We start from the raw sequence: 12,809 nt of genomic DNA on the forward strand, positions 1-12,809 counted from the left end.
TCTTTTTTTTAGGCTGACCACAGTCAGTCCACCAGTAGGGTTGTCGCAATCGGTCGTCTTCCCTGGAACAGGGAAGATGAAGTAGCTTCCTGATCCCTTTAGGAAGTGTGCATATTGAATGGAAACATGATTAGGTTCAGCACTATTGACTTTATTTTTGTGGTCAAATACGATAGCAGCATTCTTTTCCCTTCATTAAAGTGGTTCAATGTGCTTTCAGATGCGAAAGACCGAGGAAGTCCTGAACAGGATACTACAAATGGAGTTGCTGTGAAGTTGGCAGATGGATCAAATAATGCATCAGCAACAGAAATTCAGCCAAAAAAGATAAAAGGATTTGGCTTTGGAGATATTTTTAAAGACAAACCAATCAAACTAAGACCAAAATCAATGGAAATAGAACTTGATAACAACACTATAGATAAGGTAAATGCTTTATTAATTACGTTTTTCAAATAATAATACACAAATGAATTCATTGTAATATTGAGAAGCCTTAGCAGACTTGAAGACAATGAGAATCAGCAGGAAAACTATCAAGTGAGTGGAATTAAACCTAGCACCAAGGAAGAAGATTGCAATTTTTTGAAACAAAATCATCTTAACTGCAGGATGACGCTGCAGGACATTTCGCGATGGTATTCTAATCTCAATCATCTCCACCTGCTTCACAATAGACGTACCTTCAATCTAAAGAATCAGAAATAGGGATGATTACTGATAACACCTCAAGGCTCTGTGCTTTGCCAATTTCTCAGATACTGAAGCAGTCCCTGCTTGCATGTGACAGATGATGTGAACAACAGTTGTACTTGCGCCCCAGAGTTCTAAAGGAGATAGCTGAAGAGATAGTGGAAGCATTAGTGGTGATCTTTCAGGAATCGCCAGAGTCAGGGAGGGTCCCAGAGGACTGGAAAATCGCTAACGTGACACCCTCGTTTAAAAAGGGAGTAAGGCAAAAGATGGAAAATTATAGCCCAATTAGCTTAACCTCAGTCGTGGGTAAGATTTTGGAGTCCATTGTAAAGGATGAGATTTCTGAATATTTGGAAATGTATAGTAAAATATGGCAAAGTCAGCATGGTTTCATCAAGGGGAGGTCATGCTTGATAAATCTGCTACAATTCTTTGAGGAAGTAATGAGCAGGGTAGACCAAGGAGAGCCAATGAATGTTATCTACCTGGACTTAAAGAAGGCCTTTGATAAGGTGCCACACAGGAAGCTGCTGAGTAAGATAAGGGCCCAAGGTGTTAGAGGCAGGGTGCTAGCATGGACAGAAGATTGGCTGTCTGGCAGAAAGCAGAGAGAGGGGATAAAGGGGTCTTTCTCAGAATGGCAGCCGGTGACAAGTGGTGTTCCGCAATGGTCAGTGCTGGGACCGCAACTTTTCACTTTGTACATTAATGATCTCGATGAAGGAACTGTGGGCATTCTGGCTAAATTTGCAGATGATACAAGAATAGGTGGAGGGACAGGTAGTATTGAGGAGGTGGCAAGGCTTCAGAAGGATTTGGACAGGTTAGGAGAGTGGGCAAAGAAGTTGCAGATGGAGTACAACGTGGGAAAGTGTGAGGGCATGCACTTTGGTAAGAAGAATAAAAGCATGGACTATTTTCTAAATGGGGAGAAAATTCAGAAATCTGAAGTGCAAAGATATAAAGATATCTAGTCCGGGATTCTGTCAAGGTAAACTTCTAGGTTGAGTCAGTAGTCAGGAAGGCAAATGCAATGTTGGCATTTATTTTGAGAGGACTTGAATATAAAAGCAGGGATGTACTACTGAGGCTTTATAAGGCTCTGGTCAGGCCACATTTGGAGTATCGTGTGCAGTTTTGGGCCCCATATCTCAGGAAGGATGTACTGGCCCTGGAGTGGGTTCAGAGGAGGTTCACGAGAATGGTCCCAGGAATGGAAAGCTTAACATATGAGGAATGTTTGAGGACTCTGGGACTATACTTGTTGGAGTTTAGAAGGATGAGAGGGGATCTAATTGAAACTTTCAGAATACTTGAATGGCCTGGACAAAATTGATGTTGGGAAGATGCTTCCATAGGTAGGAGAGTCTAGGACCCGAGGGCACAGCCTTAGAGTAAAGGGAAGACCTTTTAGGACGGAGAAAAGGAGAAACTTCTTCAGCCAGAGAGTGGTGAATCTATGGAATTCACTGCCACAGAAGGCTGTGGAGGCCAGGTCATTGACTGCATTTAAGACTGAGATAGATAGGTTCTTGATTATCAGGTGAATCAAGGGTTACGGGGAGAAAGCAGGAGAATGGGCTTGAGGAATTTATCAGCCATGATTGAATGGCGGAGCAGACTCGATGGGCCAAATGGCCTAATTTCTGCTCCCATGTCTTGTGGTCTTAGGCTGTTTAGTAGCAATTGGCACTTATCCCATGCAGGTGTCAGGACCAATAAAGGAGAATCTAAACACCTCCCGAACGTAGTATACCATTACCATTGCTGTGTTTGCATCTGTCAACATTGTTTTGACCAAGACCACCCACTCACTGGTGTTAACCAGATCAGGTCATAAGCTGGGTATATGTGGTGAGTAACTCACCTGGTTTTGAGCTTCTTGACTGTTTGTTTGTTTGTTTTTTTGGAACCACATCTCCAGGCAAGCAGGAATCATTTCATTACATTTCTGACTTGTCTCTTTTAGGTATCAGATGGTTATTGGGAATTGTTCACCACAGAATTCCCCTGGACACACGCATTTGTTACATACATGCACATTTATATTTATACACATACTTATATACACACACAATAATGTGGGAGTTAGTGATGATTATGTCACTTGAGTGTCAAGAGGAGATAATTAGGTTCTCCTGGTAGAGATGTCATTTTTTTGGCACTTGTGCGGTGTGAGTATTACTTGCCAGTTATGAGTCTAAGCCAGCTTGATGTCCAAGTCTTGCTGCTTGTGAATTAAGATAGTTTCAGTATCTGGAGGTATTGTGATTGCACACTGTTCAGTGCCAGTCATTAGTGAACATTATTACCTTTATAATAAAAGGAAAGTCATTGATGAAGCAACTGAAGGTGAAGATAGTGCACTGATTCTTGTGGCATCGTGGTAATGTCTTTATCTCTGAGCCAGGAGGCCAGGTTCAAGTCCTACCTGCTCCAGAGGTGTGAAATTGCATTTCTGAATAGGTCAATTAGAAAAATATCTGAGGAACTCCAGTAATGCCATGGGACTGAGATGATTGGCCTTCAGTAACCACAGCCTTCTTTCTGTTTGACAGTTTTGCCTTCAACCATTGACTTCAGTTTTTCTGGGTTTCTTGATACCACACTTGGCCAAATGCTAGGTTGTTGTCAGGCCCCAGAGTCTTGGTAATATCTATTGACTTCAGTTGTTTCTTGATGCCACATTATGTGAATCAAATCAGGTAAAGACTGGCATCTATGATGCTGTGGAACCTCAGCAGAAGGTAACAATGGAGCATTGACTTGGCACTTCTGGATGGAGGTGGTTGCAAATGCATCAGCCTTGTCCTTTACCTTGATCTGTTTAAAGGTATAAACTCATCAAAGAGAATGAGTATGGCTTTGTGAAGTGAACTCTGGTCTAACTAAACAGGTTGAATTTTTTTCGGCAGTTGTTAGGATGGTGGATGCATTCTCCTGGGGCATACAGTGCCATGCATTTTAGATTAAATTGCTGCAACCAGTTTGGAGCAGATTACTATTACTATTACTAATTAATTTGTAAAAAATATTCGAGGATCATGAATTCAAGCTGGATTTAGCCCATCAATTGGAGGTTAAATTTGCCGTTATCAAAAATTGTTCAATCCTGCACAGAATTAAATTGTAAACTATGGAATTTTGTAGAATTGTACAGCAATATCAGCCTTTTATACTTTGATAAAATATGCCTTCAGAACATTTTCAAAGACACTAATGTATTTTTCCTTCAACTTCTCTTTATAGTTATGATTTCTAATAATTATTATAATTATCAAAAATGCCATGCATCACAACACACATTGACAAGTACTGCACTAATTTTTCAAGTCAAAACCAAATGTAGGTACTAAATTTACAGCAATATTCTTGAACTTGTGGCCTGGACGATGTAGAAGGTTAGGCACCCTGTTGGACTGCTGATGATTAGCGCAAATTTCTGGGCTGTTTGTGCTAATAGATTGTTAATAAGCTTGATTTTTTTTTTGCCTTGGCCTTGTATTGTTTTAGGGTAAAATGAAATTACATTTCCTTCTTGTTTTGAGAATATTGCTGGATTGTTTTAAGGAACATTCCAAAAGAAGAAAGTAGATCTATTATTTTAATTGTTGCCGTACTTTGTTGTCTAGACACCCCATCGTGTTTCTCTCTGTTCTCCAGAACACATTTGGGCCTAAATCCCATAGTTTCATCAATGGAGCAAAGAATAGATCAGTGATTAAGTGTTATTTTGCTATTTTGGCTAGATTGATTTTGGTCCGAAATTCTGATGTCTCAATGGGCTAGCAATGCTGTGAATAGTACAAATGCTTACTCTTTTTGTGACAATCAGCTCATGATAAGGAATTAGACCACCATTTTTGTTACAATAGTCTGGTCGGTAGTGGTCCTGCCATGTCTACAGTTGTGCAACAACCCAACTTGAATTTTTGCTGTCCTTTTTTTAAAACGGAACACACCTTTGTAAATTCAAGGCTTTGATCAATGTCCGTTTAATCTCCAATAACTATGGTACCAAGGTTAGAAATACTAGGAAATTGAACATGCTGTTTTAATTAAGTTCTTTTGTTTTTAATTTTATTTCTTTTAAAATGTTATGATTAGTCAGTTCTTACCCTTTAAAAGAATTTATATCATTCATTTTTGTAAACTTCTACTTCATAGTTCAGACGAGTATAAACATTTGAATTAATTTGATCCTTCTAGTATCAAAGTACTTGTTACCATTCCATCTAGTTGTTGTTTTGTCCCCTGTTCCCCTAAAAAATAAGTGGCTAAATTGCTCATGTGACAGAAAGGCCTTTGTACCTCATGACTAAGACCATACCCAAATTTAATTTGTTCTGTCAGCTTTGGTTAAGTTGTAACACTCCCACTTCTGCGTCAGAAAGTCGTGGTTTCAATGTGCAACCCAGGGACTAGCCACATTTCAGGCAGCATCCAGAAACTGGGTGTGTAATTCAGGCTGATATTTTAGTGCATTACTGAAGGAGTACTGTGCTTTTGAAGGTGCTGTGTTTTAAATTAAATAGTAAATCATCTCTCCCCTCTTGAGTGAATATCAAGTTCCACAGCACTATTTAAAGAGGAGCAGGGGAGTTTTTCCATTGTTATGAGCAAAATTTGTTTCTCAACCAGCATCACAAATGATATGACTATTTACCTAGCTACTGTTTTGAAGTATCTTGATGTGGACAGCAGTCTGTCTTGTTTCTGTACTTGCACCAGTGGTTATACTTCTAAAGTACTTCTTCAACTATAAAGTACCTTGGGATATATTAAGACACTTAAATAGATGCAAGTTATTTATTTCATGACTATGATCATGTAATTCCTGAAACTGACAAATTGTTCTTAATGTTGTGAAACATTATGTCACCTAATAGTTAACAAATTGGGAATGTGGTGTACGCTTCTTACGACATTGCTATTACAACGGCCTCCTGTTTCCACTTCAATAATGTTGCCTGGTGCGAACCCTGGCTAAGTTTATCTGCTTCTGAAACCTTCACTTACAGGATCCACTACCCTTTGTATGAAAAACATGCCTCACACATCACATCTCTTTTAAACTTATCCCCCTTGTACCTTGAACCTGTGTACCCTAGTAATTGACCCCTCCACCCTGAGTAAAAGCTTCCTACTTTCCACTTTATCTATGCCACTCACAATCTTATAAATTTCTATCAGGTTGCCCCTCAACCTCCTGCATTCCAGTGAAAACAAGCCCAGTCTCTCCAAGCTATACCCATAATTCTTTTGTGTAGCCATGCACACACATTATCTTTAAGCAAATGGCTTATGTGCAATAATTTTGTGGTTGCAATCCGGCTTCACACCCCAGACGAAACATTGGCAGGGTCCTAGCAACTTAATTTTTCCTGTTGACAATGGAAAACAGGTGCTGAAATGCTGTGATAACTGTCCACCATTGATCCATTTGAGCCTTTTGTACCATTTTAATTATGTTATGACTGATGTGTGTGACAGTTCCATTTACCTGTCCAGCATTTTCAACAGACTTTAACTGGCAATTATGCACCACTTGTCTAAATTGGCTTCTTGATTTAATTTTTAAGAAAATTGAAACATTCATTTTACTTCGTATCATTGGAAAATTGCTAGTTTAACAATAATTATGTTCAACACTGGTGTTTCATTCTCTAATTGTCAGCTGGATTTGAGAGAGTGCCGTCCGATAGGATAATAAGATGGTTGAGCACATCAAATTTGTAGCTTTCAGGGAATTGTAGCAGTGCATTCTGAATATGTGGTTTATGGCTTATATTTTAATTCGTAAAACTGAAAGTTTTGCCTGCCAAATACGGGGTGAATGTACTTCAAACAAACCTGGAATTTATTGCACCTAAAATATAGGGTCATGTTGCCTCAAGCAGTTAAGGGGTGGCCTAACTAACTAAAGAACTGACAGCAAGGTCAGTCCAGTGAAATGTTCTTCTTTTGCAACTTAGAGTTAAATTAGTTTAAAAGTGTTCGGAAAACTCAGAAGCGTTGTCTTTTGGCTTTCAGCATTCGATCAGGTACACAAAAAACTGGAGCTCACAGTATTAGGGGTAATATGTTTGCATGGATTGGGGATTAGTTAGCACACAAGTCAGAGTCTAGATTAATCGGTCTCCTTCAGGTTAGAAAGATGTAACTAGTGGAGTGCTACATAGATCTCTCCAAGATCTCAGTTATTTACTATCTACAGTAGTGACTTGAAAGAGGGTGTCAGTGTGTCAAAACTTGCTGGCAATACAAACAATATCTGGGGAAACATGTGATGAGGATGCAAGGAATCTGCAAAGGTGTTCCAGTAAATGGTGTGAGTGCACAAAATTTGGCAGATAGAGTTTACTGTAGGAAAGTGTGAGGTCATGCCCTTTGGTTAGAAGAATCAAAAGGCAGACTGTTATTTAAACAGAGAGACTCCAAAAATATGCAGCACAGAGGGATGTGACTGCTGTTGTGCACCAAATGTAATAAGAACACTCCGATGCAGCACGTTATAAAAAAGTACAGGGAATTTTGGCCTTTGTTGCAAACAAGTTGGAGTTTGAAAATGGAAAGTTTTGTTACAGCTGTGGGTGTTCATAAAGCTGGACTTCTGTGTATGAATTTGGTCCTTTTATTTAAAAAGAATATACTGACATTAGAGGCTGTTCGGTAGAGATTGACCAAGCTGATTCCTGGAATGAAGGTGTTGACTTATCAAGAACAGCTAAGCTGATTATGCTTTCATTCTTTAGAATTTAGGAGAATGAGATGTAACCTTATTTGAACATTAAAGATTCTGAAGGGGCTTGACAGTGCAGATGTTGACCAGATATTTCCACTTATGGGGGAGTCTTTAACTAAGGCATATTGGGACAAAGTAGTAGAAAAAATGATGGGGCTAAAAGCTGACAGATCCTCAACAGCTAATTGCGTACATCTTTAAGCTATCTGCAGACAAAGCTGGCCTAATCTTACTGGAAACCAGGTAGGTGTAAATTTCCACATGTTTCATGGAGAGTTTTCACATGCTGTTGCATTCATTATGCACCGCCCATGGCATCTTGCTTGTCCTATCTCCCCACTCATTGTAGGTAGAAGTTGTTGCCACTGCTGGGCTATCTCAATATCCCTTGCACTAGTGTCATCACTAGCTATGCAACTGATCAAATGTTGGCTATATGGAGGTGTTCTTCGCCATGCACACAGTGGGACAGAGACCTCAAAGTAACACTTCTCAGGGCACATGGCTGACGCTTCATTGCACATCAAGTGCACATTTATATATTTATTGCTGTTTAAGCACAAAGCCACACAGTTTACCTGTCTTTTACATCCCATCTTTCAACTCTGTTGAAGCCTATGCTATTCTTTCCACAATATCCAGTGTAGCCCAGCATCATTATGGTTCAATGTGGGACCATCACATATTGGAATATCTGCAAAAGCTTCACAGCATTCAGTTTTATTCAGCACCAGAAAGAGCTCACTAAACAAACAAACAGAAGCTCCATTTGCTTCTCAGAACAGAAATTGACTGCTTTTTTTTTTTGAGCACCAACACATTTACAGTCAAAGAATGATCATGGCCCCTAAATTTCATGTAATGGAGCTAGTTGTCAATTGAATTCTGTCTGGCTTGCAGCTCCTAAAACTGCTTCGCAGTATCGTGGAAAATGTTCCCTCTGTTCAATGTCTTCCACCTTAGAAGATGCTGCTGCTCTCCCAATTCATCAGCTTCCATCTTTGCCTCCTTCAGTCATGCAGAGCAGTGCAGAGCAGAGCTAGGAATATGTGGTATACTTTGTGGCCTCCAAAATCAATACAAGCAGCACAACCTCATCTTCAGGACACCTGATCCACCATGACCATTCATGGACTGCACTGTAACTATGCTCTATCTCGGTCAAAGGATAATGTAATAGTTTATAAGTTACAGATTGTCTTCCTGAAATGACATTCAGAAAAGATTGTCATCCATGAACTAGCTGTAATCGCAGAGGACAGGCATTGTGCCTCCTGTAATCATGCTTATAAGACACTCCAGCCCTTGAAAACAGGAACGTGGAAGTTCTCAAGTATCGGCTGCCAACTTCTAAGGTGTGAAGGTAGATTTGCTCAAAAAAGAAGAGAGAAAATAGAACTACAAGCTGTCTAGACTGACCTCAGTCATAGGGAGCATGCTAGAGTCCATTATTAAGAGTGGTACTAGGAAAATCAAAGAATACTGTGAATAGATTTAGGCCCCTGAGGAAAGATAAACAGGCATTGAAGGCAGTCCAGAGAAGATTCACTAGCTGATGCCAGGTATGGAGGGACTGTCTTTTGCAGAGAGATTGAGTAGGTTGGGCCTGTAATTCTTTGGAGTTTAGAAGAACTGTAGTGGGTGGCATAGTGGTTCAGTGGTTAGCACTGTTGTCTCTTCACCAGGGACCTGGACTTGATTCCACTCTCGGGCAACTTTGTGTGGAGTTTACACATTCTCCTTGTCTGTATGAAGTTTCCATCGGGAGCTCTGATTTCCTCCCATGGTCCAGAGATGTGCAGGTGAGGTGGATTGGCCATGCTAAATTGCCCATAGTATCCAGCGATGTGTAGACTAGGTGGATTAGCCATGGGAAGTGCAGGGTTACAGAGATAGAGTAGGGAGGTGAGTCTGGTCGGGATGCTCTTCAGAGGGTCGGTGTGAACCGATGGGCTGATTGGCCTGTTTCCACACTGTTGGGATTTTATCATTCTATGAATTGGGTTTCAATGTTCACCAGATCTATTGAGTTTTGTTGCTTCATCCTAAAATGTTAACTCTGTGTTCTCTCCACTGGTGCTGCCTGGCTTACTGAATTTTTCCAGTGATTTCTGCTTTTTTTTTTGAATTTTAGCATTTGTAGTTCTTTTTGTTTAGTGTTGGGGAAGTATTTGTTTTACTTATTGAATTTTGATAATCTGGAATGCACTGTGCCTCAGGGTGATGGAAGTAGGTTCAACAATGACTTTCAAAATGGAATTGGATAAATACATTTGAAAGGAAAACATGCAAACTTACTGGAATGAAACAGGAGGGTTGGACTAATTGCTTGGTAAATTTAAAAAAAAAAAACAGCATAGGTTGTTTTCTGTGCTGTAAGGTTCCATAAAATCGTATGCATGGCATTTATCTCTGGATATCATGCTGTAACCATTCATTTGTGAAGTCAAGGATGTAGGAGTGTTGTAAAGGTAGGAAGAGCACATGTTGTCAGCTGTATAATTTATTGCATTGTTTGTTTTAGACTTCTGGAAAAAAGTTAGCTTCAGCTGTGTCTTCTCAGGAACCTACAAAGTCTGAATCAGACAGCAGACCTAAGGGTGAGTAATAATGGAATAACATACTTTGAGTAGCTTCTAAAATTAAGCTCAAATAAAATATTCCGACTTCTCTTAACTTTTGCTGATGATATTTGGTACTTAAAGTTGTAAATTTTAAAACAAGACAGTAACTTTACCTTGGTTTCTACTTTTATAAAACCCTTGCCTGATCTTCATCTGAGACAGGGGAATTGAAGAGTTCATTTATATTGCAAATGTAATTTTTGGTGCAGTGTGTCCCACCATTGCACTGCCACCAGACTTAATACAGATCCAGCTTGAACCTAATGTTTGGGTCCAGTGTAACACTGGACAAAGTAGAGCGAGGCTCACTGAAATAACTGCTCATTTTATGCTTTTTGTTTTGGAGGTAGGCTAGGTCTTAATACCTAAATGATACTAAGTTTAGTTTCAGTGAGAAACTGAAACCACCAAGTGTTTACCTAACTGTTCCTTCTTCAAAACGTAACAGATTTTCCAATAGTTGGCTGCTTTCATAAAGTTTTAATAGGCTAGTTGCCAAAGCAGCTTCAAACATTGAATTAGAAATTAATTTTGGAAGTGCTCAGGTTTTCTAATTTGACTTTCTAAACTTTGTTGACATCCTTGCCTTTCAACAGCAGTGCCAGTTGTGTTATTTTGTTGGAAGTTTGTGCTGATGTTTAAGTCTACTGCATTAGTATTTGCTGGGTTATATAAATTACTCTAATTAAAAGCAGATGCTTAGAGCAGCTTAAGTTGGTGAACATGAGTACACTAGTAATAGTGAACTGGTAATGTGAAATTATAACTGTGGAGTTTAAAAAATACTTTTGCTATCAAAGAAAAGTAAAATTGAGTGTAATTGTCTGTGTTAAATTAATTAGACTATGTAAGATTAATTAGACAAATCACTTCTCTGGACTAAAAGACTGTGTGTGTATTTATTCAAAATTGCAGTTTGGTGTAAAAGTCAAATGTAAGTTCCAGTAATAGATAGAATCATCAATCTAGAATCTACAGTGTGGAAGCAGGCCATTTGGCCCATTGACTTTACACTGGCCATCCAAGGAACATCCCACCCAGACCCACACCCCTAATCCTGTCCCTATACCCCTGAATTTCCCATGGCCAATCCATCTAAGCTGCACATCTTTGACTGTGGGAGGAAACTGGAGCACCTAGAGGAAACCTACGCAGACAGGCTGAGAATATGTAAACTCCACACAGACAATTGCCTGAGGGTGGAAATGAACCCGGGTGTCTGAACTGTGAGGCAGCGGTGCTAACCATTGAGCCACCATGCCGCCCTAAATTCTGGGTGTTGTTAGGTGTGTAGCCATTGCTTTCACTGACATTACTAAAGATATACATGAACTCGTTTCACTCGGTCATTGTGATGAATTGTATACGGTGATGTGAAATGTCACACAAGTGCAACAAACTATTTCATTTGGAATTAATTTATCAGTTTGGCTTCCTCAGTCTTAACATGCAAAAGAGACTCAGTCATAAAATGCAACTGGACTGAAACATTCAAGTTTGAAAATGTTAAAAACTGACAAGTTATTTACCTCAGTCTAGGATGCTGATTGTTCAATGGTTTACGCTTGCTTGATTTCAGGTAAAGAATATTGCAAAGTACTATTCCCATATGAGGCACAGAATGATGATGAGTTGACAATCAGAGAAGGAGAGATTGTAATTATTATAAATAAGGTATGAAGATAATTTGTTTATATATTTTATAAAGAAAATATTCCAATACTTTGTATTCTTTCTTTACTAAGCTATGCAAGTGAATCACTACAAGGAGAGCTGTATTGTTTCATATTCCTCAAACCATTTTATTGACTAAAGGCTTTAGACAATTGTGATTTATTGAAAAATGAACAAAAAATTCCTGAAAATTTAATCTAATCTTTATGGTTCAAAGGAGAGAACAGATAACTGATTCTAACATGATCTGTTGATATAATGACATTCCATAACTATAATATTCCATTTTATATCCAGTTAAAGGAATCTCAGACTTAATTATAGAGTCAAAAAGTTGTTCAGCATAGAAACAAACCCTTCAGTTGAACTCCTCCATGCTGACAAGATATCCTAATCTGACCTAAAACAAAGTTGTTGGAGCAGCTCAGCAGGTCTGGCAGCATCTGTGAAGGAGAAAACAGAGTTAACGTTTCGGGTCCTTCCTCAGATCTATTCCCATTTGCCAGCATTTGACCCGTATCTCTCCAAACCCTTCCTACTCATACACTCGTTCAGATGCCTTTTAAATGTTGTAATTGTACCCACTTGTACCACTGCCTCTGGCAGCTCGTTCCATACACGCACCTCCCTCTGTGTGAAAAATTACTCCTCAGGTCTTATAATCTTTCTCCTTTCACCCTAAATCTGTGCCCTCTAGTTTTGGACTCCCCCACCCTAGGAAAAAGACCTTGGCTGTTAACTCTGTCCATGCCCCTTTTGATTTTATAAACCTCTATAACGTCATCCCTCAGCCTCTGACACTTCAGGGGAATAAGATACCCAACCTATTCAGCCTCTCCCTATAACTCAAAGCCTCCAGTCCTGGCAACATGCTTGTAAATCTTTTCTGAACCCTTTCAAGTTTAATACCATCTTTCCTATAGAAAGGCTACTAGATGTGTACATGGTATTCGAAAAGGGGCCTCATCGTTGTCCTGTACAACCGCAACTTGACATCCCAGCTCCTATATTCAGTGTTCTGACCAGTGGAGGCAAGCGTGCCAAATGCTGCCATCACCACGTTGTCTACC

At 39.5% G+C, this 12,809-nt stretch overlaps 1 protein-coding gene across 1 annotated transcript in view; it reads left to right on the forward strand.

Annotated features, from left to right (window-relative positions):
• Positions 1 to 12,809, forward strand: part of LOC109930959 (SH3 domain-containing kinase-binding protein 1) — a gene marked incomplete at its 5' end in the record, with an annotated part of 89,783 nt that overhangs the window by 39,727 nt on the left and 37,247 nt on the right. Inside the window, 3 exons of the mRNA XM_048602527.1 lie at positions 221 to 426; positions 9,966 to 10,041; positions 11,645 to 11,739. Coding sequence (XP_048458484.1) covers positions 221 to 426; positions 9,966 to 10,041; positions 11,645 to 11,739 — 377 coding nt within the window. The remainder of the gene's footprint in view (positions 1 to 220; positions 427 to 9,965; positions 10,042 to 11,644; positions 11,740 to 12,809) is intronic.

The sequence above is a fragment of the Rhincodon typus genome, chromosome 11 (assembly GCF_021869965.1).
Source record: "Rhincodon typus isolate 14 chromosome 11, sRhiTyp1.1, whole genome shotgun sequence".
Classification (NCBI taxonomy): Eukaryota; Metazoa; Chordata; class Chondrichthyes; order Orectolobiformes; family Rhincodontidae; genus Rhincodon; species Rhincodon typus.